The sequence below is a fragment of the Zonotrichia leucophrys genome, chromosome 10, assembly GCF_028769735.1.
Source record: "Zonotrichia leucophrys gambelii isolate GWCS_2022_RI chromosome 10, RI_Zleu_2.0, whole genome shotgun sequence".
NCBI lineage: Eukaryota > Metazoa > Chordata > Aves > Passeriformes > Passerellidae > Zonotrichia > Zonotrichia leucophrys.
Window position 1 is genome coordinate 17174472 of NC_088180.1, and position 27695 is coordinate 17202166.

A 27695-nucleotide genomic window follows, 5' to 3' on the forward strand; every position below is an offset into this window, starting at 1 on the left:
TATATTAGTTTGGGATCTGGCCTCAAGGTACACAGGCAACCCCTCCTGGCCTCTCAGTGATGAGTTTCTGGTAGAATGAAACCAGCAACACCTTTGGAGCCTGTTTTAATTGGCAATGCAGAACTTTTCTCAGCATCTACTTTACCTTACAATGACTCACTTGAGAAAATGATTAAATGACCTGCAGGACTAAGGCATACCCTTGCATGCTAACACATTCTTTTCTGAAGTTCAAGGGTCTCTAGCTACATCAAAGGAACCAGGTTTTCCTAAACAAGCAGTAAATGCAATGCCATGCTGATTCTTTTCACTAATGAACAGTCCCCCTCCTTTAAACAGAAAGAAATGTGACAGAGCAGTGTGTGTTTGTACTAAACACCAGTGCAAACTGAATCAATAGTTTACATTTCATTTGTGACCATCTAATCTTACCTGCTATTCAGAATTCACATGGAATTAGAAGCAGGTAATCAGTCTCTTGCAATATTCTGTCTTTGGAAGTTCTATTCTTACATGAACTGATCTTGAACAAAGAGTTGATAAGAAAAGCTCTTAGATTAGAAGTAGCAATGTCAAAATGACACTGCAATGCCCTGCAAACCCACTGCCCTGTATGCTCCCTGAGACATAAATGTCCATTTTATCAGAAGCCACAAACAGATGCTGCCTGTTACCCTTTACAAAGCCAGCAGAGCCATTATGGATGAGCAGGACTCAGTTTCCCTTTGTGCTGTTACCACCACAGTCACTGCTCCATCCCAACCCCACGGGAAACTTCAGCCTTTCAGTTCACCACATTCTCCTCCTGAAGACAATGAGATTCCACAAAGGCAAGCAAGGACAGCTCATTCTGTCAGCTCTTCAACTCCTTCCATTCAATGTTTGCTCAGAGTAGGCACCCTGGGACTCTGGTTTCACACTCCAGCTTCTTTCCTAATATAAATAATGCATTGCTCACCAGTCAAAGACACCATGGCCTCGCTGGAGGAGTCCTGCAGCACATTTACTGTGGCTCATCATGTGTGAGGCCAGACACAAGCTGACTGACCAGCGTGAGCCCTGACTGTTAACAGAATCACAGCAAGGCAAATCTGATCAGGAGTCACAGGGAGGCAGCAACAACAGATCTCTTTGATGCAGTTATTTTGGAGAGCAAGGCTTTAAAGTAGCACTGCTATGAATAAAAAATAGCATGCAGTCTCTGGGAGCTCTGGCCTCCCTGAAGCCTGTGCAGCAATCAGAACTGGGTCAGGATGCCAGAATTACACTCTGGGCCTGAGCTGGCCAATTTCTTGTGTAATTCTTTTAAGCTAAACTCAATTATCAGCCCTGTGTTTTCCCACAGCAATGCTGAACGAATGCACTTGCTTTGTTTGTTTGGGTCATTTGTGGAGTTTCTCCTCTAGACAGTTAATGTAACTAAACTCTCTGTTTACCCTTGGTGTGTTTTCCAGTGTTTCCTGTTTTTCTTCACAAGTCTGAGCCAAAGAGCACCAAAGCCTGTGGAAAGCCTCCCACCACATCCAATGCACTGCTGCACCTCAATGTTCTTGAGGTCACGTACACAAATCTTCACCAGAGCCACTATGACCCTCAATAGAAAACCCAAATCTGAGTTAGAGGATAATGCCAAGGGCTGGGAGAAACTGATTTAGGAGATGCTTGAAAAATCTGTTCAACAGCTGCAGCTCTGGCTGGTAAGAGACCACTGGACAAATCCCCAGGACTGTTTTCATCACTCTCCCTTAGCAGGGAGAGACGTGAAGCTGGGACAAGAGGGAAGTTTGATAGAAAATACCACCAGCAGCAGCACTTTCCTTCAGAAAAAGGGTAGCAACTAAAAGAAAGATATATGAAGAAAGGAAGCCTGGAAAAAAGACACACAGATGTGGCAATGCCATGAACTAAGACCACCTCCATCACCTCCCTCTGAAAGCCAAACCATTCCATTTGCCTGCAAATAACTCAGCGTGAGTCAAACACTGGATCACTTTAGAAACTCATGGCTATCAAGGCTACCCAAGGTGTCCTGGCTGTCACCCCAGCTGTTTATTAAACATGCATGACAAACAATTGATTGCTCTCCACACAACTGCACTTACCTCAGTTCTCCAAAGGGCAGGGAGGATGTCCAGCTGCCAAGAAGGAAATGAGGACAGCAGGCTGTCTCTCACTCCCACAGACAGAAATCCAAAGGAGCCTTTCCAAAGAACCAACTCACAAAGAGCTGTAACTGTGTAAGTTCAGCAACACATTAAATAGGAAGAGCTCTTTGGGGCCAGCCCTGCAGAGCAGCATAGCCTCAGAGAATTGAGCAGAGCCCATGACAGCTGTATCCCAAATGCAGGGGGGACAGGAGAAGGCAGAGATATCTCATGCTCTGAGTGAAAAGTTCAGTGGGACCACTAAGGTTTTTACATGTTTGGCTGATACTGGATTGCTGGGCAGCATGTTTTCTCTACCTGTAACATGCCTTACCCTGCAGATGTTCTCCTAAAGGCTTTGTTTCTGCAAGGGAACATTGCTATGGGCTAGGCAGTACCAGCCTTGCATGTCACCACTGACCTTCTCAGAAGAGAATATGAGAGAAGTCATTCCCTGTGACCCAGCTTGCCATGACTCACCCACAAGTAATCCAGCATTAAATGCAGAGCCAGGACTAAGCACAAGATTTCTTTCTAAAGCCCACTGGAGAACAATAAATGCAAAAGGAGGGGAGACTGAACAACATCCTCGCAGAGTGGGAGAGGGAAGGGAGAAGGGGAGCTGTAATTTACCTGCCCTGGCATGTCAGGGTGGGCAGGATGACAGTGCCCCACAGCTATTTAGACATGCACAAATGCCATCTGTTTTTCCATATGAAGGACAAAATTCCTCCCCTTCCCACCTCCTATCAGGTCTCAGAAGGTTTGAGAAGGAAATCCCATCTCTGCAGTGCATCCAATGTCAAGCACAAAGGAAGATGCTGACATGGAAGGAGGTTACACAGGGTGTGGGCTGGCAGCTGAGAACATTAAACATGGCCATGAAACTCAAATCTAAGCAGAGGGTGCACACCAACAGCTCTTAGCAGCTCCAGCTAAGAGTTTGAACTCTTAGACAGCACCCCACATCATCCAGCCTGTGAGCTGTCCACTCCCAGATTGAGTTCAATGTTAGGAATTTTTATTAACATTTGAAATTGAAGCTGCATCACTGGAAAGATGCCTACTTCTGAACTGGTTCAACATGTTGAACATTTCAATATAAAATGTTGATCATCTTGCAAGTTAGGAGGTTTCCATCCAGTTGAGAATAAAGGCTTAACAGAGGAAGGAGTGAAGCAGGGGTGCTCATTTGAGCTGGAATTGTAATAGGAGCTGCAGGGCAAAGTGAGGACAGTAACTTTCAGAGGGTGACCCAGGAAGGTGATGCCTCTAAGAGAAGCAGAGATGGCCAGAGATGTCAGAGGGGGCCAAGGGAGGCTTGGACAAACTAACAAATCCTGTGAAAATGCTGAGGTGAGCTGAGTTCTCACTGAGGGATGAGGCAAAGAAACATCTTGTGCAACCTTCTTATAAAACCAGAGGCCACTGAGGCCATTGGCTTAATGGGAAGCAGGTTTTTTCACCCTCTCCTTTTCAAACATGTAAACACTGTTTCTTAAATATGCTTTGACTATTCCAGAAACTGTCAGGAACACTTTGGGGAGCAGTGATGAAGAGAGGGAGATGATCCTACTTAAAGCATTTGAAGTAACTGAGGCTGGTCATTGTGTACACAGTGTTATCTAGAACAGGGGTGTTCAGGATGGGTTCTGTACTTTTGGGGCTTTTCTAATCAGGAAAGTCAACATTTAAAGGGAGCCATGACTACTGGACTCTTGTTTTCATAACCAAGTTTATGTCACTCTCCAATAATGAAGTAACCAGATATTTTATATGGTTATCTACTCATCAAGCAGCCAAGAAGTCAACAACAGCGAGTGAGAACACACGAACGCCTATGGTGAATAACAGTGTGGAAAGCTGTGGTTTATTCAGCTGCATGACAGATCCAGCCCTTTATGATATGGTTTTCATTTAAAAAGAATTAGCTCTTTTGCCTTGGAATCTGGAAGGCAGCAAAGTACAAGCTTGTGCTGCAAGGGACAGAGAGCACATGAGAGTGACAGGGCAGGGACAGAAAGCACACGAGTGACATAGCAGGCACACTCACTGTGGCCTTGCACTCAAAGCTCACTGGTATAAACACCAGACCTTTACAGGGTTTGACTGAAGCCTGACCAAGGCCATGAAGAACAGGGTGAATTACCTTAGGATCCTGTCCCCATCAACACCCCATGCTCACATTGATTCCTTTCTCCAGCAGACATTTGCTCATGGGATTCTCTCTGAGCAGCCCTTGCTGTTTCACCGTGGGTGTCTCACAGCAGTACAGGCACTGCCTGATGCACTCCAGCACCTTTGGTGGGATGAAGGAATCCAGCTGCAAAGCAACTGAACATCCACCATTCCAAGGGCCTCCCTCCTTTCTAGGATGTGGCCACTGCATATCAACCTTTTCCTGAAAAAAGCCTCACAGTTTCTTCTAAGAGCCTGGCAGGTTCTGAGGGAACAGGGGCAGAAAAAGGAGTGCTCCACCAAATACAAAGTCCTACAAAATGCTAAAGTTGATCAATATATATAAAAATAAATTTGGCAGAAACTCAGCATTGCAGAGGTAGCATTACCTTGGGAAAACACCTTTCTGCCTTCTGATGTCAATACTCCCTCCTTTCCCAGATCCATTTAGCATCTTACACGAATCTTTCCTCCTTCCTTAAAGTACTATCCCATCTCCATGCAGGCATCCAACCACATGCTGAGCATTTCTACACCCTCACACATTCTTTCATACCTGCCAACAACACACAGCAGATTTCTGACACAACAGCACCAGTAGGAGTCAAGGGTTGCTTTAGTTCCTTCAGTCAATCCCTGTTGAGGAGCTGAATATAAATATATCCAAAAGCACTCACTGTACAACATGGATCAGTGACTCTCTGTGGGAATCACTTGTCTCACACTGGCTGTTTGTCATGATCACAGCTGAGCTGTGACCCTAAAGTAAGAATAAATTTATCTGAGGATGCCTTCATGAAAATGTTTGCACTAAGCTGTTTCCTTGCCCTCCAAGTGATTAAATCCACTTCTTGGACATACAAAATTCTTTCTTTCTCACTTGCTTCAATCTGGTTTCAGAACAGAGAGAAGTTTTGCAGAAGGAGCACAAAGACTATGAATGAAGCAGTGGTGGGCAGAGAAGGACTGCTCACTGCACAGAGGCTGCTGTGCTCCATCTGTAGCTCCTTGTTTTTGGAAAGCACCCCGGGGCACAGCAGAAGGAACAAGCTGAAGGGTAACAAGCTGCTTGCTTTCAGCACTGCCTGAAGTGGGTGAGAACGAGTCCTCCCGAAAATGTGACATGCATTTCCTCAGAAGATGAAAAGGGAAAATAAATTGTAGGGTGGAAAAAAAGACCAAACCCTGGGATAGCTGGGTGGGATTTCCCACCCACGAGGGAAGAGAGACAAAAGCTCAGTGAGCACTGACAGCCCTGTCACTCAGAGTGTCAGAAACCCCAGGGGAGGCTCTGTGTGCAATCACTTTTCCAAAACTCCTGTGAAACCACTGAAAGCCTCCAGTCAACTGCAGTAAATGACCGAGTGCCAAACCTGAATGCAGAGCTGCAACACAAGACACCCTTCACAGAGAAGCAAGGAGAGGGCAGAGATGGTGTGGAATATTTGCCAAGTACGTGCAACGCGAGTAGCCCAGATGTCCCACGCTCTGCCCCGTCAGGAAGCCACCCCCAGGCAGGGTTGGGGAAGTGGGACAGCCTGGGGAATGCACCGGAGGAGTCAGGAATGCTGGCTGCCTGCCCCACACTGGGAGATGAATTCTCCATCCCTGGAGGTGGGAATGAGAAGATGGCCAACATCAAAAGGCAACAAGGTGTGAAGTAAATGCAATATATAAATTCTACCAGCATCAGTGTTTTGCAGGGCCCAGACAGGGTAGTGGGTATGTGTTTGATGGCTCTCAGAGCAGCAGAAGTCCTTTTCACAGAAATATTTTTCATCCTCTCTCTTGGTCCACAATGTCAATCACTGTGGGCTTGCAGATTCAGTGCAAGAAGAAATCCATCCTTATGTGACCCTCCTGCACTGATCCACCAACACAACAGGTAACTGCAGTGGGCAGTAACAAACCTCTGGGCTCTTTTGCTTCCAAACATGAGGAAAAACCCACCAGAACTTTTTTTTTTAGGAAAAAAGCTACACAGGAAACAAATAATCCAATTCTAAAATTTTGTTTCCAATAGTGGCACTCCCATACACCAGCTCCCTAATCTCCTGGGATTTTTCATAATGGTTCAGCTGGCAACATAATTTATAATAGCAGAACCACCTGGCCTTGGCTCTTTGTAAATGATTGCAGAAGTTCAGCAAGTTATCTCAGTTTCACTCCTTTTATCAGCAGGGAGAGACTCGATATCCTTACAGGAATGTTGCAAATTATGGCTTGGTATCAAAGCAATTTAGCAATGATATGTTCAGACCAATACTGCAGTGAAATTCTTTGGGTAGTGGGTGTGCCTGGCTGCCTACAAACCTCAGTCAATCAAGTCAAGTTTGCTTCCATATTGTCTAAGGAAACAACATGAGGAAAGTAAAAAGTGACTTGAAAAGACACTCTTGCTTTGAGTAACTTTGGCTTGAACATGTTAATATGAAGACAACTTACAGAGAAAGAAAAAAGTCTGTTATTTTTATGAGAAGATACTGTTTTAGAGGGTCCCTAGCTGATAAGAGGTGCAGGGTGTGTGTCATTTAACTGGTGACAGCTTTCTGCAAATGGGTATGAGCTTTTCTCACGTTGTTCTGTTCATTGTGCTCAGAGGGGCTCCTGCAATCACACATTTGGCAAACCTGGTGAAGTTACTTCAACACACACCATAAACAGCTCAGAAGGAGTGCAGGTATGGAAGGTGGTACCTAACATTTAAAAAGAAAATATGAATACATTTTCCTAAGCAAACAGGTTGGCTTTTTCTTTGATTGGAGAAAGCCCTCAGGATCATATCTGAATTAGTACTGGAAATGTGTCAATAACAGTGAAATAATGGAGAAAGAGATAAAATAAATACACAGTGGAGGTGATACTTTAAATGAAGTGGTGCTTGTGCACACAGGCAGGAAAGCTGAGGGCAAAGTTATTATAATGCTCCTGTGGGAAAATCCAGATTGCAGCATTTCTTTAAAGCTACTAAATGCAGACAATCCGCACTTTTATCAAAATTTGACCACTTCTGACCATGGTGACTCATGGTGGGTAGTAGGGAAGAGTTCTGTGTTCTTGGACTAAATCTACCCCACGTTACACAGCAAGCAGCTTTACTTGAGATAAAGGAGGAGCCAGACAGGAAAGAATTCACCCACTGAAAAGTGCTGCTGGTTGTGTTTTCAGGAGGAAGAAAGGAAGCTGTGTTTTTCCTGAGAAGGAAAGACACTTTCCCTAAGTACAGAAACTACCTGGACCAAGCAGAACAAACTGTTTCTAGGGAGCATTTCTTTATCCTGCAGCCTAGTTTTCCAGTGTGCAATTAAAATGAATATTTAACAGCCAGATTAGAAATCTGCCACTTCATTAGCTGTCTCCAGAGTGATGCTGGCAAACAGCAGGGCGGGAGGAAAGGAGCCCAGCAGGGAGCAGGAAGAGCCAGGCAGGATCTGGACTGTCACTGACAGGTGAGAAACAGCTACCACAGGGTGGACATGAGAAACTTCTGACAGGTCAAACTGTCCCAAATGTGGATAAGATGAGGTGTATAAGATGAGTGTCTCAATGGGCTTTGGAGCACAGAAAGACGGTACAGTGAAAAATACTCATTTTTAAGGCCCTGAGCTAATTAGAGCCCAGCAGGAGGGAAACTTTTCAAGCAACTGAGAGCAAATCATTATGATCAGATTCCTCTGGCTTTGATTTGCTTTACCTAAGGAAAAACAAAAGCAGAAAACTGTGGGCTATTCTCCTCTTTTTTATGGAAACTGGGGTTCAAATAAAGATGTAGACAACAAACTCCCTGCTGGGCTGGATCCAGCAATGGAAACAGGCCTGGCATCTGATGTAGGGAGGATTTTGCAAATGAGAACAAAGCAGGCCTGTTTACTTCATTTCTGCAGTAAACTCTTTTTTGCTGAATTTTATTTCCCAACACAACTGTTGGCCAAGAGGCAGCCAACCCTGTTCCACCCCAGCACAGCCTTCCACTGACGTAACAGCTAAAGGGAACCACATTTTTAGAGGCAACAACATTTCCACAGGCATTGCTGCTGCTGACTTATTACCAAAGGCTTTTCCAAGTGACAGGCTGGGATTTATCACCTTCCCCAGCTCGGGAAGTCATTTTCACCTGGAACCTGTTGAACTCAGCAGGCCAGGCAGACAGCATGGGTTACAGGCTATTGGAACCCAACTGCTAGTGGAAAAGTAAATATTTCATCTAGATCACTGCCCTTGTATAAAAACAAATTATTATTTGGTAAATGGCACTTACAAACCTAATATTTCCTGTGCTGGTGTGCAGTGGGAGGCTGCACAATGGGGACTTGTGCTGTCCCCATGTTTTGGGTCACTGGGTGCACCAGGCTGCTGCCAGCAAAGCCAGCGGAGTATGAAACCAGAACCCTCGTGGCAGGAAGCAGATGCAAGGTTTGCCAAATCATTACGGCCCAGCTACTTAACACAGGCCTGGCTTACTCAGCAGAGTAAGCCTTCAAAAGAAAGGCAGAGCTGGCAAAGCTACAAAGCTATTGATTAAACAAAAATTGTGTTTCTAAATGGCTGTCGTTCGCCTGTTTGCTGCAGTTTTATTATGTTAAGTAAAGCTGTACAAGATGCTCAAAAACAAAGAAATTAGAGGGGCTGCAAGGGAATGTTGCTTCCCTAGGGATTACACTGAGATCCTCCACAAAGCAGCGAGAAACCCTTGCCCAGAACTAATGTTTGCCACAAGAGTGCAGAAAGCAACGCGACGTGGAGATTCCCACGCCCAGTTCCAATGTTATTACATTCCAGTACTGTAAATAAACTACCAAATTTCGATGGTGCAAAGGTGAAACAGATAATCATGATAGAGGGAAGGTACCCTGCCACTGTGCCTGGATTAGCAAGTTCAGTAAATGCACCTGGAAATATCTTGCATCTTTACCTAAAACTAAACAAACATACCCAAACTGAAGTCTACCCAGAGCACAATACTACCAAACCTCTCCATTTATCCTCCCCAGTATTCTTTTTTCTCTGTGTGATTTTTGTGCTTAATTTTCTTATATTTTTTTTTTATTTTTCTCTGTGTGATCCCACTGCCATTGCAAAAACAACCTGCCCAGACAAGGTCAATACCACAGGGATCTGCTGTTTCTGGCACTTGCTCAGGTGTCCTGTACTGCCTTACAGTGGGCCAACACACTTTCTGTTCAGTGCTGCTCCACCACTGCCTCCTCCCCAGGTTAAATCATCCACACTGGCAGAAGTCTCCACTGATTGTTTTTAAAATATGTTTAAACCTGTCTTTGATCTCTGCTTCCTTTTGACTAAGGACATGGTTTTCAGAAAGTTATTATCAAGTTACTAAGGTACATCATAATAATTTGTTTTATCTAAAACAGATCCCTCAGTGTGTTACCAGAAGTGGAAGAAGCATCTCCTGAAATGTTAGGATATACCTATTCTCTCTGTGAACCAGAAGCTGTTATTAAATAACTGCTTTGCTTAGATCATACCACTCTGGTGTACAGCACACAGGATGAAATAGGCAGTGTTCCATTATGTCCTTTGGAGTTGTACAGAGAAGGGCAACTTAACTGTGAAAATGTGCTTGCAATTATCTGTGGAAGAAGAATGAAACCTGGGAGGAGGGGAGCACGAAAAGGGAGCCTGGGAACGGGGAGAGAGAGACATTCCTCAACAGATTTACAACACAAATGGTAGAAAATAAAATTAGCAACTCCAGGGTGGGTACAGACTGCTGCCAGCATTTCTGGCCAGCCCCAGGGTATGTCTACACAGCAGCCAGACCCTCCCAGTACTCCTGAGACTGCAGGATACTGGAACAGCCACATCCTCCTGGGAGGTTTCAAGAGGGGATTCTGGCCCCAGGAGAACAGAGCTGGGGCAGGCACTGCCTGAATGCAACTCCCCAGCTACTCAGGAAGTTCTGGTGCAGCAGAGTCAGTAATACCTGAGCTTGCAAGAATAAAGTCTGCATGGGATTGTCTCTGGCTCCAGTGCTCCTTGGGATCCAACTGACCTTGATTTTCCACCACTCCAAATGCAGAGATGTGAGTTCTGACTCACAGCATGGTCAGAAGGGCCACACAGGCTTTATGAAGGCACCAAGGGCACCACAGCTCCCCAACACAAGGCAGGATCTGCACCCAAACTGCCAGCAGTGCCACTGCACAGGTTTGTCCAGCCACTGGACAGATCCTGGCAGCCACAGGCTGCATCCCTGAGCACAGCTGGGTGCTACCCTACAGACACACAGCATGGGCAGCTCTTTGCAAGAGCTCTCTCATAGTAAAATAATAATTCACAGGAGTGAATAAGATGCCTGTGGGCATGTGTTTAAGTAAAGGCTTTAACTACATGCTGAAATCCTACCCTGTGAATAGGAGTTTGACCTCATTTGCAGTACAGAGGGAGCAGAGTTATAACTGAAGTTGTCTGGATAACCCTGAAACTGAGACTTTGGTGCTTCTGCATGTTTGATTCTACAATTTAAGTAACATTGATTTTCATGCCTTTTGGGAGGTATGAAATAACTGGGGACACATCAGTGTACTTCTGCAACAGCAACAAAGAAAAATGTTCCACAGAAATTCAGGTCAGGCAGAACCTGCCTGATAAATGTGAGACTAACTCAGAGAAACACAGAAAAGAAAAAGAAGCCCAGGTGAGAGACTATTTTAAAAGACAGGGTTAATGTTTAAAATCAGCCAGGACAGAAACTACACTCAGCTACCTCCACTGGTAGAACCCTGAGCTCAAGGGTTAGACTGTGCTGAGCTGCTCTGAAAAACACAGAGGGTTGTTGGCATTTTTTCTTTCAAAACAGCTTCTCAGCTCCCACATCCTGCACCTAAATGTTATAACCGCAGGATAAAAGGAGAGAATTTTTAGCAGAGGTCCCTCCATTTCTCCATGGCTTCCAGAAGCACTGCCTTTGCCCCAGCACCACGATTTGGCTGTCTGGCCCCAATGCTGCTCTGACTGGAATGGCAGGACAGGCTGATCCAGAAGGAGGCTTCTATCAGTGTGCACTCTGCAGCATCACCTGTCTGCACAGATCCGTCACATTTACTGGGGTGGTCCTCAGCTTCCACATGAAACTTCTCATTTTTAAAATGCATTATGACCAATTTTTTATAAACTGTGGGGCAGGGGAGAAGGAGGGCAATTTCCTGCTTGGTTCTCAGGCATCCTGACTAGCTGCACCACAGGACTGGCTTTGCTGGTGTAAATTGTTACAGGGCATCACTGTGCACCTCTGGGATCTGCTCAGGGACACTCCTCAGCCTGCAATGTTTCACATTCTGGCACATCTGCATCAATCTCTGCTGGGTGCAGAGCTACACTGACCAGGGAGGCCAATGTTATTCACAAGTCCATCAGCACAAACACAGCCCAGAGGGAACAGCCAGAGTGCTTCTCCCTCACCTGCAACACCACCATGCCTGAGACACCACAAAGGCAGCAAAGAATTACGCACTCTGAAGTAATTTTACCCAAGCTACAGCTATCAATACTAACATCTAAAGCAAATAAGCACACTGGAGAGAAACCTGCTGGTTCCAAACCCTTCTCTTTGTCTGATTCCAAGCCCTGAGCTGTTTGGTTTGTGCATTATGGGCTTTTACCTTTGGACTGGTTTTTGTCCTCATCTGTTTCAGCTTCAAGTTTGAGGCCGTGTGGTTTCAGGCTGTTGGCAGGAGGCAGCTCCTTGCTTATTGTCAGTTGATTTTAATCCCCTTTCCTAAGGGCATCTGCCCCAGCGTGGCTCCCAGCCACAGCACCTCGGGCCATCCTCTCCCCATCCAGGCAGTGCCAGGTTCCTCTGGCTCATCAATGGGAATCTTCCCTCCTCACCCAAGCCTGCCCCCGTCCCACAACAGGAAAGCTGAGGCTGTTGAAAGAAACAGCAATGGCAACAAAGCTGGCATTGTTGTCCTGAAAACCCCCTGGCTGCACGGATACACGCATGAATCCCAGCTTTTGTTTCCAAAAACTTGTTTGACTTTTTCTTTGGAGAAGGACTTAAAAATGGTAACAAAGTCACTGCTGTAGGCAAAGAGTGAAGTAGGAGGGGGGGAAGTGGCCCTATTTTCCTCCAAGTCGGTTGTTCAGGGTGGTCTTTGGGGTGTGAATCTCAGACCAGGCTCACGCTGGTGCAGTTCATGGAGGGGAGGAGGAGGGAGGCACCAGTCAGGACCCTGGTGACAAAAGCAGAGCACTTTTAGGCTTTTACTGATGGACTTGCCCTGAAAATCTGAGGAAAGATGAGTGTAAGAAATGCTCAGTGGTCATATTATGTTTATAATATGAAGATCTCAGACTGGTACATTTTAAGACTTCAGTGACCACTCTGATCTCTGGGTCAGGTGTAGATCAGGACCCCATCCAGCAAACCCTAGATAAAATCCAACAAGCCCTGGTTACACTCAAGTGTGCTGTTTTAGAAGACATCACTGCTGACCCAGCTGACTGAAGGAACAAGGCTTGCTGGGGGTCCTGTCTTGTGTGGGAAGAAGTTTATGATTTGCAGCCTCAATACACGTTCACTGGGCTCCCTGCCTGTCACCTTTTTGTAACAGCAAGACTCTTCTCCTGGGTCCTTTGTAGCAAAAATTGTATTTAAATACAGATGGATGTTCCATTTGTGTCCATGGACCAAAACTACCAGTACAGACTTGGAGATTTAAACACAAAAGTCACATCCCTCACCCCATCATCAAGCAACAACTCCACAGGTTAAACCTAAACATGAACTTCCATCCTTCAACTTCCATAGGATCTATTTCATCCTAATGGACCTATTTAATGGTGTCTCCATGTTTTCACAGTGCAGCTGTCCGGAATAGTGTTTTTTGCAGTCAGTCCAAATGACATTAGTGGCAGATTAGGAATCTGACACATCAATTAGTAATCCATTCACTTTTTCCAAAGTCCACATCAGAAACTATCTGTGAATGCCAAATTGGGCTTGTGATCTCCACAGACATTTGTTAGTCTTAAGGAAAGAATAATAAATCTCAGCTTTTCTACACTCATAAGGAAATCAGACTTCAATAAAGCTCAAAATTATGGCTCTCCAAAATTTATATTTTTGCCAATATGGATGTAAGTTTTGATTGGATTTTATTTTAAATTAAGAAACTTACACCTAGTTTTCCTTGGTTTTCATTTTCAAAGCTCATGTCAGCTTCCTTGTGTTCATGTCTGCAATAGGTTTCCTTACATTTCACTCAAAAACTAAAGTCTGCAAAGAATTCTTCTATTTGCACAAGATGTGGTGAAACAGGACTGCTCAGAGCATCCTATTGCAGGTCAACACCAGAAGAATAAAGCCTGACACCTTGTAAGGTCAATGAAAGGATTGCTGTTGGCCTGCAGAAGACACCAGACAACAGGTCAGAGGTTGAAATGAGCAGCCAGGCCCCTGGTGGGTGACAGCACAGAGGGATGATTTTGTTGTTCAGGTTGGAGGGTGACAGACCTGGCATTTCCCCCCTCTGTTTTGATTTGGGGTTGATTAGGCTGCTGGTGGCAAGGCAGAGGGGGCAGAAGGGTTTGCCCCAATGTGTGACAGAGAATTGCAGCTCCTTGTGGAGTGAGATAACCTGGAACATGTCCCCAAACACCTGTGGCAGCAAAATCCTCCCAACAGCTTCTACAACCTTCAGGTGGAGCCCTCCTGGCTCCTGTGCCCTCCCAGAGCCACATTACCCCCAAGCCTTGGGTCCCCAAACTGGCCCTTGCAGCCCCCACTCCCCTCCAGTACTCCTGAAATAGTTCTCCAAGATAAAGGCAAAGGAAGAAAACCAGCAGAGGAAAGAGACATTGTGGTCTTACCACCAAAACTGCCCTCAGAAAAGAAAATGGAGCTGGCAATTTTCTGCACAGATGGAGAGCTGTATCTGAAAGCATTACATCCCCTATTTATGATGGGGATTTTTTTGCAAGGCATTATTAGAAGGAAGCTTGTCAGCTCTGCTGAGAAACTTGGCAAACACCAGGGCAGACCAGTCTCACTCTTTCACACAGCTGGATTTTCTGCAGCTCAAGTATTTTTCCCTCTTGCTCTTGGCCCATCCAAAGATGAGTGCTGAATTTCCCTTAGCATTACCCACAGGTTAATTTGTTATTAAGTTTAGGCTCAGTTTAACATCTTGGCATGCAATCTAAATAAAACCAAAACCAAATGTCCTTCATTTCTGCTGAAACCACCCTCGGTTTGGCTCAGCTGCCTTTGGTGTCACTGGAGGGTGAACAGGAGATTCATTTTTGGTAGGTAACCTAAATATCCTCCATGCAACTTTAAAATACATTGCCATAAAGTAATTATTTGTCATGGAATGAGATTGGCCAGAACCTGAACACGCTCCATTGGCTCTGACTTAGCTGTGAAATACTTCTTACTGCAGAAAGGAAGATACACCAGACACATGAGCTGCAGGAAGGGTGCAGAAAAACCTCAGGCACAACTTCTCACTGCAGGAACAAAGCTGGGATTTCCCACCTTACATCCAGAGAGGCTGAAGGAAAGAGTCCTTGAAACCCCCCCCAGGCACAGTCCTGCCCCCTGAATAACTTTGTTCCTGGCCTAATTCTGTACCTTCCACAGCCCAACTGTGACACTGCAACCAGATTGATGTCAATGGAAAGGGGAAAAAGCTCATCAGTGTTGTAAGTGCAGTGACACTGGGCCTGGAGAGCAGGGAATGTGGAGCTGACCTTTGGTTAACTCCTTCTCTGCACTAACAGCATGCAGCTGACTCTTCCAGTCAATTCTGTTTTCTTCTGCCCATGGGATATTTATAGGCAGCTTTAAAGAGTCTCCAAAGTCACCTGCAGAAAGTACCCAGTAGTCTCATTCTTCAAATTGCTGCCTGACTAGGACTTGTCACGTTCTTTCCTGCTTTTTCCAGTGTGTTCAAAGTGCCTTACTTAGGTGTGATTGAGCTGATAAATCAAGTTATAGGAATTCTTTCTGTTGATCAAATAATTCTGCTTAAGGGCATTTCCAAAATACTGATGTTTACCATTTCAGTCAAAGCAGATTACTTCACATGCAGAGATGAAACCATTACCAAACTATTTAACTATTAAAGCCCTTGACAGAGACACCTGAACTTCAGAGAAAACTTAGCAAGTTCAAAGATTCTGAGAATCATGTTGGTTTTGTGGACCTACTCTACACAGTAAAGGAAATCCGAATTTGTCTATATTACTGTCAATCATTTAAGAGATTGGGGCCTCTTTGTGCTACCCAGAATCAGAACAGAGAGCTGAAAATGGGGGAAGAACAGCTAGAAAGATTTCTGTGTACTAAAATGGGTATTTACATAAGCATCCTGAAAATTAGGTTATGTATCAATGTGCTACATTTATGAAATCATAACAAACACACCACTCTAGTAATTGCACTTGTCTGGCTTTAAATAAAAGTACCCTGCAGTGGCAAAAGAAAAGAAGGAAACAGAAGACAAGTTCTTACTTGTGCCCAAGTTCATGTGCAATTGTGAATGCCAGATTGAGACCGTTGTCTTCAGCAAGAACACATTTTCTCTTGGCACTGCAGACACCTCCTAGGTAAGCAATTCCTGCAACAGAAACACAGAGAATGTTCCCATCAGAACCAGTGAAACAGCTCATTCATTTAAACCATACAGCAGTAACAAGCAAAGTGACCAAAAATGCAACCAGAATGAAAAACATTAGAGCAGTTTCCATACAAGATCATCTGAGCAGTTTCTTCCTCACCCTAGTGAAGAATCAGTCCAGAGTTTTGTCAGACAGGAAATAAGTAAAACACACTCACCTCCACTGCTTTTGTTGGAAAATATATTTAACTGTCTCAAAGATAATTTCACTGACCCAAAAATTCATCTAAACATGTCTACTAATACCCTCTACTACAGCATTAGAAGATGCAGTGAAGGAGCCTGAACAAGCATTTAAATGAAGTTCTGATTTTCAGAATGAAGTCAGACAGCAGGAATAAAACAATAAAGCAGAGACTCTGAAAAGATCTTACATTCTCCCTTCTTTCCACACTCAAAAGCAAGCGAGAGTGTCAGAGCCAGGAGAGCTGGCAAAGCATTGCTGGTGAGTCACAAAGCCAATGTAGGTGGCACAAGTCTCCTATTACTGAGTGGAATTTAGGATTTGATCCATGCACAGTATTCTCCTGTTTGTGTGGGCACCACGAATGGTTTGAGGCTGAGGCCAAAAAGGAATTCAAAAGTTATGGCATGGAACCTCTGCTGTGGAAAAACAATAGTCCTCATGTGCCCTTCCTGCAGCCAGAGTGGCCCCTGCTGACAGTGCCACTGCACCTGGGAATGCTGTGCTGGCACCCCAGGGTGCCCCAGTGCACATATCTGCTTTTATCTGTATTTAGCAGCACTCAAGGAATCTACTTCCTCACTGCAGGGCTGGTTCCATGGAGGGGTGCCTGGATGGAGCTGCCTTTAAGGAGCAGACCATGACCATGCAATGGAGCCAGGATCTCCCCAGTTTCCTTTTTTTTCTTTTCTTCTCAGAGCTGACAAAGCTGTGTTTATCAGGGTGCAAATGTAAAACTTTAGACCTGGAAGAAGTCCAGCTCTGTTTTTATGAGATTTGACAACAACAAGGATGTGGATATTAGTTGCCAGGGGTGTTCTGGATGGAATGAAGGGATGGGCAACAGCCTTTTACTTCAGCACTTGCAGAGAAGAGTGAAGGCAGAAATCAGGCACTAACACTTGCTTACTTTAAAAATGCTGACTGTGAAAGGGCAGATTCATACCACAAACAAAAAAATGAGATCAAGATTTAACCTTTTAAATCAAGGGCCTAAAAGGCTGGATTTCAGCACTCTTCTTGGCCTGACTCGATTCTTACATGCAGAATAGTCCAAAGGACATCAAGGAATTGCTCAGAACAGACTTCTTTGGGAAAGATTTTTGAGATTGCAAGCTCAGTCCACACACCTGGTAGCCCAATGAATGTGCCCCTTTTTGGTTAAAGGGAAGCCAAAACCAAGTATTTGAATCAGCTGAAAGACACCTTTACTGAATAGGGAGAGATATTTTGGTTCCCTTTCAGCAGTTTTAGGCAGAAATGACAGAGCAGGACTTTTACCAAAAGTGTTTTATTCCTTCTATTAAACCTGATTATTCCACCTCTATCTTCCACCCACCTGTGCCAATATCTCTCAGTTGTGTCTGACACATGAGGTTTTAACTGAGGAGCAACAATTGCATTTCAGCTCAATCAGGCAAGTCAGTTTTGCTTGAAATTATTCATGCTAAATTCCTTCTGAGAGATTTTATAAAATGAGGCCGGGTCTGTGTTTGCCATCATGGAGATAGAAGGGGGCAACATTCCTATTTTTGAGAGGTGTGGTGTAGCAGAACAGTCTAGAATTCTGCCAATATATTTAAATATGTTAAATACCAATTAAAATGTCAAATAAATTATACCAAATAGTAATTCTTCTGAAGTCTTTGTTTAGTGGCTCTAATCCCCACTGAACCTGGCAATGCATATCCACATTATTATTTTGGCTTTTGCTCTGTGCTAAAACCCTCATTATTCAAAGGTGGAAAAGTAATGATTAAGGACTTGTACATCCACCAGTGGTCAAAGAAGTAGTGACTGTGGCTCAGTTACAGACTCTTAGTCATCTATTTTTATAAGCTATTTTCAGTGCTTAATGTGAATCCTGTGTGGCCATTTTATAATATCTGCAATGATCAATTTTAAAATGTAGCCATTTAAAATTAGTTTATTATTATAAAAATGGACTGGGCAGAGAAACTCATAATCCTGGAAGAGCAGAAACCTTTGGAGTACATGGAATGAACTCAGTGAGAAGTCCAGCTCATGAACTGCTGAGTGCTTATTAATAAGAGTCATTCTGGAACAGCAAGCCAGTTATAACAAATTGGTATCACATTTTAAGCCTGAAAAAGCTTGCTTTAAAAACGTTTTTGAAATCCATTTTTTCTATCAAACTATTTCCTAAGACTATAATTTTCCTTTGGACCAATACATTTGAGCATGAATTCCTCTCATCAGAATATCAACAGCAAATAAATTATTGATCTGCAAACATACTCCAGATCTTTAGTAAATCTGACTGAACCATTGACATAAATGCAACTTTTTTGTAAGCCAGTCCAATGATCCACATAACTGATATGCAGAGAAAAACACACCTTTAACCAACAACAATAGCAGCACAATGCCTTGGTAGCTGCATTAACATGATTTATGTCTTCATTGGGATGAATGGAAACTGTTGTTTGCCTCTTAAATTTCCAGATTTTTATCTGAGCCTTTCAAGTCTGCAGAACTGGAATAAAAACTTCACAAATTCTGACATGTTTGTGAAAATCCTGGCGTGCCATGGTTCTACCAGGCTGGGAATAATATAAGAGGAAATGCTTTTATTTGGTAATTTTGCTTCTGGCCCTGTCTGTGAGACAGGTGTGTGCGTGTGAAAACGAAAAAGAAGGAAGGAAGCTGAACTGGAATTTTTGTCTTTTATTTTTTAAGAAAGCCCCACACTTCTCATGTGCCTCTGCAAATGCACAGATAGTGACTTTCTTTGGGGGAAAATGTCCTTATCTTTCAGATATGCTCCCAGCAATTGCCACAAATCTATTTTTAATATACAAAAGAGGTCAAGCAGGAGCATCAGTGGAAGAAGGAAAGGAAAGCCAATTACTATTTTTACTATCACCAAGCACGAGGGTTTTTTCCTTTCTCTCCTGAGAAATTACATAATTACAGCCCATAACTTCTGTGCTTGGGCTTGGACACACAGCTATCTGCACTTCCACAGCAAAGCCTGGGACACAGGCAACTGTGTAAACTCACATTTATCCAAAAACTTGTCATACATAAACAGTTTGCAGCTGTTGGCCCTGCTGCCAGCTCTGAGCCCTGCACCAGCAGTATCTCCAAGGGGAATGATCCCATCTCTCCCCAGCCCAGCGAGGCATGAGGACATTACACACTTGCATGGCCAAAGCTGGGAGAAGACAAGTCCTGGTGTGTGGGTTCCTATTTTGTCCTACTCCAAACACCTGGGGCTCCCTCCTGATGGCTCTGGAGTATTCACTCAGCAAGTGGTTTGTCCAGGTACTCCAGCTTTCAACTCTCTAATGTCTTGTTTTCATTGCACTCCTAATACTTTAATCTCTTCTTTTGCCAAACACCTCTGGATACAGAACTTTTACTTGATTAAAACTTGGCTGGCTCTCCTCCTGCTCAATGTATTTGCTGTTGGGAAGGGAGCCAAACTCCCAGTCCTGAAGTCTGCTTGGCACAGACAGAGACTCCCTGCACATCCACATGCTCAGAGCAAAGCTCCCATTCCCCATCATTACTAGTTTGGTGTTGAGCTGATGTTTTTCTCATCCTCCCAAGATTTTCAATTTGTGCAGCTCACACATTGCCATCAATTACATTCCTGTTGCCTCTCTTAACATCCTACAGGAGTAAAATCAGGAAACCCTGAGGTGATTCATGCTCTGCCTTTCCACTCAATGGCAATGATATGTTTGACAGAGATGCCCTGCCTGTATTTACACATCAAGTCAGTCACCAAGGGAATCTTTCAGTGCTTGTGATACTTAAAATGAAAAATACTTCTCCCTTTCTATAAAGCCTACATAGAAAAGGTTCCAAAATTTAAGAAACATTAAAGAAGAAACCCACTAAACTGCCTCCAAGATAGGTACTTACACTGTTCTACAGCTGAATAAACACAGGTCTCAAGAGCCAGCAGTATCCAGGTGAAAAAGAACTGTATCCATGGAAGGGCCCTCTCCAGCACATACAACACAGACAGGCTGAGGCTGTCACCACTGAGCCTCCAGGCCAAGTCTGGTTTATGGGGATCATCCAGAGGAGTGAACAGGGTGAGCTGTTCCTTCATTTATGAGAATGTCCTAATTCAAAGCTGGACATGCAATCTTAGTGGCACAGATTAATTTGGCTTAAAGCTGGATAGTCCTCCAAGATGCCAATTTCTGTTAATCTAGCAGTAACAACATGGTTTCCATTAGAGTTTAATATTCATGTATGGAAACTGTTTCCTTCAGCAATAATTTTCATTGTTACTGCATTTAACAAAAACCACACAGGAAACAACACACTCATCATGAACCACAACTCCAGAAATTACAGTGCAACCATCCAGTGCAAGAGACACAGCTACAGTCAGTAGGAAAACAAGCTCATAATCACACCAGTGCAAGTCACAGTATTTTGAACTCAATTCTTTATAGAGGAAGAGCTTCTGATGTCATGGATCAGCTGATGGAAGTCACCAGGACTCCTGACAATACCCCCAGATCCTGACTTTCTGTGCCTGGGCAACTTGTTGCAAATGTGCATCAGCACAGAATCCTCTTCTCCCTTTGGAGAATACAGCCTGCCCTGAATGTCACCATGACCCCTATAAAAACTCTGTTCACCACGACCTGCAGGGATGCAGCACAACTTTCCCAGAACTCAGACAGCTGTCCTGCAGTACCCAATAAAATAACTTCTTCCTCTGAAAACACTGTCATTTTCAGTGTACACAACTGCTGTCAGAATCCCAAAAGCCCAGCAAGAAACATTAACAGCTGGAACACAAAGTGTAGGTACTTTCTGAATCTCCTGATTTTCATTACACTCACCCTGAAGGACTAACAGACCAAATCTCTCCCTGATATTCACAGTGCCAGCTGATGTTTCTGGAGCTCACAAGGATAAAGTCCTCAGAACACAAGGTCTTCACAGCACAAATGAGTGAAATGCTCAATACCTCTGGCAGGAGATAGTTTTCAGTTTATTAGGAATAACTAGAGATCCTTGGCATTCAATATTGACACAACACCCAAGGGTCTGATGAGTGGCCCTGGATAACATTTCACAAGACCAGGGCTCCAGCTGAACAAGCCAGATTCAACCAAGTGCCTCACTCTTTGTGGAAGGACTGTGATTCAGGCAGAAACACCCAAATTTTAGCCATGGCACCACTGCAGCTCCAGAGAACTCAGTCAATTCTTTCATCCCACACTGGAGCCCACGCAGGAGTGCACTGCCTATTTCCAAACAAATTACCTGACACCTAAACCAGCTGCCCTCCTCAGCACCTTCCTGATAAAAATACCTTTGTGAGGCCAGACCTCTTCATGTCTGTAAACCTGCAGAGGCAGCAAGATTTAATCATCAGAGCTTAGAGGAGTGCTTTTGCTATCTTCCTTTTCTCTGTTTAATTACCCTGCAGGACAGCAATTAATGGAGCCTGTGGAATCCCCTCCCCAGCACGGCCAACCCTCAGCTTCACCTCTCAGTCTTTCTGCAGGGCTTTTCTGTTTCTTGGGAACCCTCCTGAGGTTTTACAAGTTTAATGGATGAATCATTTATCTGCCCCTTTACCAACCTGCCCACACACAGACATTCCCCAACATAGCAAGAGCTTTATTCCAATGTTGTTTGCATTGGATTTGCACTCTGCTAATTCACTGATTTAGGCACAGGGGCTGCCCAGACAGTAGAAGAGCTCTAGAGACTGAGACCTCTCCCAGCTTCAGGGATATCTGTCCTCACCCACAACAGCAAATCCGTTTCAGACACCAAATGCAGTGAGATAAGACAGCTGAGAGATGCTCTAACACTTTTTTTGGCCAAGAAGATCCCTTTAACCAATGCCTACAAAAACATCATTATTCATGCTGCTCTATAAGAGCAGACAACCTTTGGAAACCCTCAGAGGTTTGGCACGGGCATCTCTGAAACCACATTCCTTTCCAGTGCCATTCACCAGGATCAAACACAAATATTCACCACACTGACCAGAGCTGAGGAGAGGTGTGAGGTCTAAATCACTGGATTTAGAGAAAGCTGGAAACAAGCACCCTGCTCAGCCCCATGGAGCAGATATCCATCAGGGACACAGGTGCCACTGATCTTGCCTTGCAGCAAGGGAATGCACTAAAAGCCCACCTGAAGCTCTTTCCAGCCCTACTTTTCTAAGCTTTTATGATAAAACACCAGGATCTGAGACCTCAGCAAAGCAGGAGATAAAAGAAATTCCCTGTGTCTCTGACATCTGCTCTTTGTTCAGCGTGACATCCCCCGTGCCATTAATGGCTCCTCCCTTTCAGCAACCATCACTCCCCTGGATGACAGCACATTAATAAATCCTCCCTTCCACGGAGACATGAGGAGTGCCTTAATTAACTGGGGCAGAGGAAGCAGGGTATCATCTCCATGTTTACTCTACTTTGATATGCTAACAGCCACATTCCAGAGAGCTTCTCCCCAACACTCCCCAGAGCCTGGGCTGCTGCTGAATGCAGATCTCAAACACAGCTCCTTCCTGCAATCCTGTTTCTCCAGTTAAATAGGGAGTTTGGGACATTTAGTCCAAATCAGAGCACCATTCCTGAATGCTGATTCCCAAATGCAGGCAGCTAATTCACCATCTGCCTACAGACATCACAGCCTGGTGCTGAAAGCCTCCATGCTCACACACACACAGGGATTACATGGGCTGGATCACTCCAAGATATATTAGGACAGCTGCTGAGAGGAAAGGCAGGGGAAGAGCTGACCAGGTGGATCTGAGAGAGGGATTCCAGTTGGGGATTGGACTGAGTGAGTTAACACACCGTGGTGGGAAGAATACAGAAGCCTGGCATAATTCATATTTAGTGAAGAAGGCAGGAAGAGAAATGGGAAGAGATAAGGGAATGAGAAGAGACAGGGACAGAAAAGTAGCAAATGGAGATAATATGGGTTTTCCAGAAGGCTTCAGGAAACATGACTTTGATCTCGTAGGCAGCAGGGAGTCACTTCTGAGGGAGGCAGGGGTCAAGGAGGGCAGCAGATAAGATCAGAAAGGAAGATGAGCTCCCTGAGAATGTCTGTGTGTACTCACTGCTGGAGAAAAACGGATCTCCAGCCCTGGGTCAGAAGTCTCTGGCATCATGGGTTCACTGAGGAATTTCTGAACAAGTCTGAGGACATGGAATTGTTCAGGCAGGGAGGTGTGGGCAAAACCTGGCACTGAGCATAAAGGAGGGACAGCTGCTGGAACTGGTATAGGAACAAGAGATGGAAATCAGAGAGATACAAGATAGTGAGAGAAAATCAGAGAGGCACAGGGGACAATGTTGTTCAGGGATACCTCACACCAGAAAAGAATCAGATCTGGCAGAAGGCAGCAGAGATCTGATGCTTTTCTTTTGAAAGGCTACAGAAACAGAGACTGAGAACTCAAAGAAAACATCACCAACAACAGGGAAACCAAGCTGCAAATCAGGATTTGGATCCTGGCCCTCCAAAGTCACCTCTGCCTGGGGCATTTGGATTTGAATATCTTGTGTTGGACTCATGGTGCTCAGGGGAGGAACCTGCCAGTCCTTCCCACAGCTGCTGGAGAGTTAAGCAGGACCTTCCCTTCCCACCTGCATGGAAACATCAGCATGACAATATGGAAAAGGCAGGCAGCCCATCAGGGCAGCAGCAGGACTCAGCACTGGGTTCAGGGTTTGTGGAGCTCTGGGAGTAAATGTCTTTCACTGCAGTGGCTGCAGCACAGAGACACAGGATAAAAACGACTCCACATCTCTCACCTGCTGGATAGCTTGAGAAAAGGAGAGAGCTCCACCTGCTCTTGCTCTAAACAGCCTTTATGAATCTCATCCTTCCCTTTCCCAGATGTTATCAGAGTCAGTATTTCAGTATTTTCATTTTGACCTGTGCTGTGTGGTGGAAGAGGCCTGAACTCAAGAATTGCATCAGTTGTCCCCTAAGCTGCATCTTTCAGGAAATAAATAACTCACCAAAAAAAGAGAAAAATATAACTCTTCCATTCCCAGCACTCTGCTACATGCCTGTGTCAGTCTGCCAACACCTGTCCTCAGGATGGATTCCCACCTGCAGGCTTCCATCCCCCAAGGAATGGAAAAGCAACCCTGGCACTGCCTGCCATAGCTGCAGCTCTGCAAACTGTGTAGGGTTCTGAAACCAGCCTGGGGCTATTTTCATCTTCCTTTTTTCAGATAAGTTCTGTCAATTCCACTTTTGGACTTGTCAGTTTGTCCCTGCAACTCATCTGAGCCACCTGCTTCAACAGAGGGCCTGAATTCAGAGAGAAGGAAGAAAAATATCAAATCAGAGCTTTTAATGAGACTGCTAACAGTCTCATGAAAAGGAATGGAATTCAGCTCAGAAGGGATTCTGGAGCCTTTAAATTCCTCACTATCTCCCTTCCAGAATGAAAAGACAAGGTCAGACTTGGCAATAATTCAGAAAAAATATTTGGAGTCTCTGTACCAAACAGCATCTGCTTTAAGAGCAAACACTCAGGGTCCAGAATTCAGTTCCAGTTTTCCCCTTCCTGTAGTTACAAACACTAAGAAACTCATGAAGCTTTGCAAATATAATTAAAAGATTCTTTCAACAGTTCCAAGAGCTTTCCTGAGCCATGCCTATCTCACCCCGCTGTGGTGCTGGTCAGGGGTGGGCTCATGAGCAAGGATCAGTCCTGCAATGGTTAAACAACATTAATGAACAATATTTCAGTGTCTGGAGAGTGTCAGCCCAGTCTGCTGAGCGTTCTGGAGATGGCTGAACACCTGTGCTGCTGATGAATGGCATTCTTCCACAGCTCCCCATTAAATTGTTCCCATGTTCTTACAGAATGACTCAGCAATCGTTACTCCCAGAACCTGAATGAATCTGTACTTCTGAAACACGTTCATATTTAAAGTGTATTTTATTTTTAGGTGCTGTATGCATGTCAAAGTTGTTCTCCTGGCAACATCAGGTGAGCTGCAGGGAAGGCAGCAAATGGGATGATGCACAGTGATCCAACCCCAAACAGACCCTTTCCCAAACTGCTCCTGTGATATTTCTCATCTGCAGCTGCCACATCCTGACTTCCAGGGCTGCTGAAGCTCCTGGCTTCACACTGGTGAGCTGCCAGCCAGCACTGATAAACTCATTTAGAAATTCTTGATTCAGCCCTTCTGTGTTAATTCTTTGCTGAGTGCTGATTTAACCTCACAGCCTGACAACCCCCAGTGCTGTGCCTGATAAGGGTAATGGGGTTGAGTTACTCTGTTAAGTCAGAGCTTGGGTTGCAAAGCTGCTCCCCAGCACCTCTGCTGCCAGGGCTGGGGAGTGAAAATGATCCTTCCATGGCAGCAGGCAGTGCCATGGCTCTGCTCCTCTCCTCACACACCACCAACAGGCATCACACTTCTTCTGGTAGAGCACAATAGCACCAAGGAAAGGGAGGTGAGAATAAATAAAAAATCCCTAAACTTATTGCAAAATTAATGGCTCGATTTCCTAGAGATTACCACTTCCACTTGGGGCTCCTGATGTAAATATGGATGCTGCAATCTTTCCCTCACTGGCAGCATCAGAGGGAGATGACTCCTTCCTCTGCTCAGCTTCCCAATTTTCAGAAAACTTCTGAGAGCCTAATATTTCTGAGCTCCATATCCCCAAGTTTGATTCCAATTGGCCAATGGGTTATAAAAATATTATGGAACAACCATCACTGGGGGAGACAGACATGAGCACAAAGCACACACAGGGCACAGACACACCCACCAAACCAGGGTAAAATATTTGGGTTACTGCTAACCCAAAGGGCCTCTCCTCTGGGTTCCCAAACAGAGCTGCCCATCCTGGCACCCACTGCCCAGGAAGGGAGTGACCCTCAGGGTGGTTTATGCAGACATAACACATCACAGCATCAGCCTGACTGAAGAGAAGCAATGGATAATTTCAGAGGTAACATGGCTGGAGATATTTTTAATATGTCCTGAATCTAATTTTTAAAGTACCCCTTTCTCTAGATTGCTCAGAAATGAAATGCCACCTTTAAAGCCACCAGCTACAGAGAAATTCTCACTCTGAAAAAGACCAGCCTGAGCTTTTCTCACACTTCATAAAAAGAAATCTCTCATGTTCAAACTTGAGCTCCAGTGAAAGAAAACACAACTTTGGATGAATAGCACTGAGCTCCCTGCAATGACTGACAGCAGCCAGAGAGTCCCTGGTGCCTCACAGCCACAAGTCAAGGCACAGCCCCAGTCCTGGGGCCTTTATGGACTCAATTCAGAAGTGACAGCCCGGGAGGCTGACAGTGACAGCATTAAAGAAAATTGTCACAGGATCCTGCAGGATCCAGGGACACTTTGTGCTCATGTCACTGCTCCAGGGCTTTGTGCTGAAGTTCTCCCAACAGGGACAGAAGTGCCTCTTCTAGTCCCACGTGTTTCTAAATAAAACACCCCAGGAAATGCAGGAGCTCCTCAATACCTGCCTGGGTGACACTTCCAGTTGTGAGCCAAAGCTCTGTGTCCCTGACTGAGAATTCTGTGCTGGGTGTGCAGCACATGGTTCATCATGGAAAGGGCCAAATGCTCTCAGAATCCAGCCCTGTGCTCTGAGCCAGGAGCATCACACCCTGCACAGCTCCTCAGGTGCAGAGAGACATCCCAGGGAATGCCAGCACAGGAGGGCTGTGCCAGGAACCTCTGGCCCTCCCTTGGCTCCCCAGAGGGAAAAGGGAAATGGAAAATCCAAGTGAGACACATAACCCATAGAAAGAAATCTGGGGCAAATCAGAGAACATCATGGAAAAAGGAATCAGATACCAGGAGGAAGAACATGAAACTGAAACATAATTGTTGAACTCTGGTGAGGTAACAGACATTGCTGAAAGGAAACTACAAAGTTTAGAACTTCAGCAGCCCTTAAGCAACACTTTTGCAGGATCCCAGGATTCCCACAGGAAAGCACCTCTATTCAGATGCTGCTGAATGTGGTACAGGTCAGGCAGGAATCACAGGGAAACCATCTGGCAGGGCAGAGCAGCTCCAGTGAACAATGCTGCCCCTCTGAAGTGAACAGACACTTGGAAGAGCCATCAAAGGGATTAGAAGGAGCACCAGCACTTCCCCAGGAGCCAGGACACAGGTCAAGAGAGCTATAGCAGGAGTTTCATCCACTCTTGGACCCAGACAAGACCAAGCTGGAGACAACATTTGCTCTCTGACTGACAGAGCCAGAAAAGCAAACAAACTGGAGCAAACAAAAGAAACAGAAGCATACAGGTTTCTTAAACAGAAATATAAAACATACATTCTAAATAGAAATCTAACTTCAGCCTATTTTTCTGTCATTTCAAGAACAACAAAGTCTGATTAGACTGATTGACTCGTTTTCAATAAATAAAAACATCCACATAGAGTTTCCTAACTCACTGGCCAGTTTTCTTATAAATAACTGCAGTGTTTACACTGTTTGTCTGCTACAGCACAAATACTGCTGTACATGCTGGAGCTTGATGGATGATATTAGCAAAACCAACAAGCA

At 44.7% G+C, this 27695-nt stretch overlaps 1 protein-coding gene across 1 annotated transcript in view; it reads right to left on the reverse strand.

The window, feature by feature from the left end:
- ADAMTS17 (ADAM metallopeptidase with thrombospondin type 1 motif 17) overlaps positions 1 to 27695 on the reverse strand; it is a 155991-nt gene that overhangs the window by 82964 nt on the left and 45332 nt on the right. The window contains exon 8 of the mRNA XM_064722306.1: positions 15802 to 15907. Coding sequence (XP_064578376.1) covers positions 15802 to 15907 — 106 coding nt within the window. The remainder of the gene's footprint in view (positions 1 to 15801; positions 15908 to 27695) is intronic.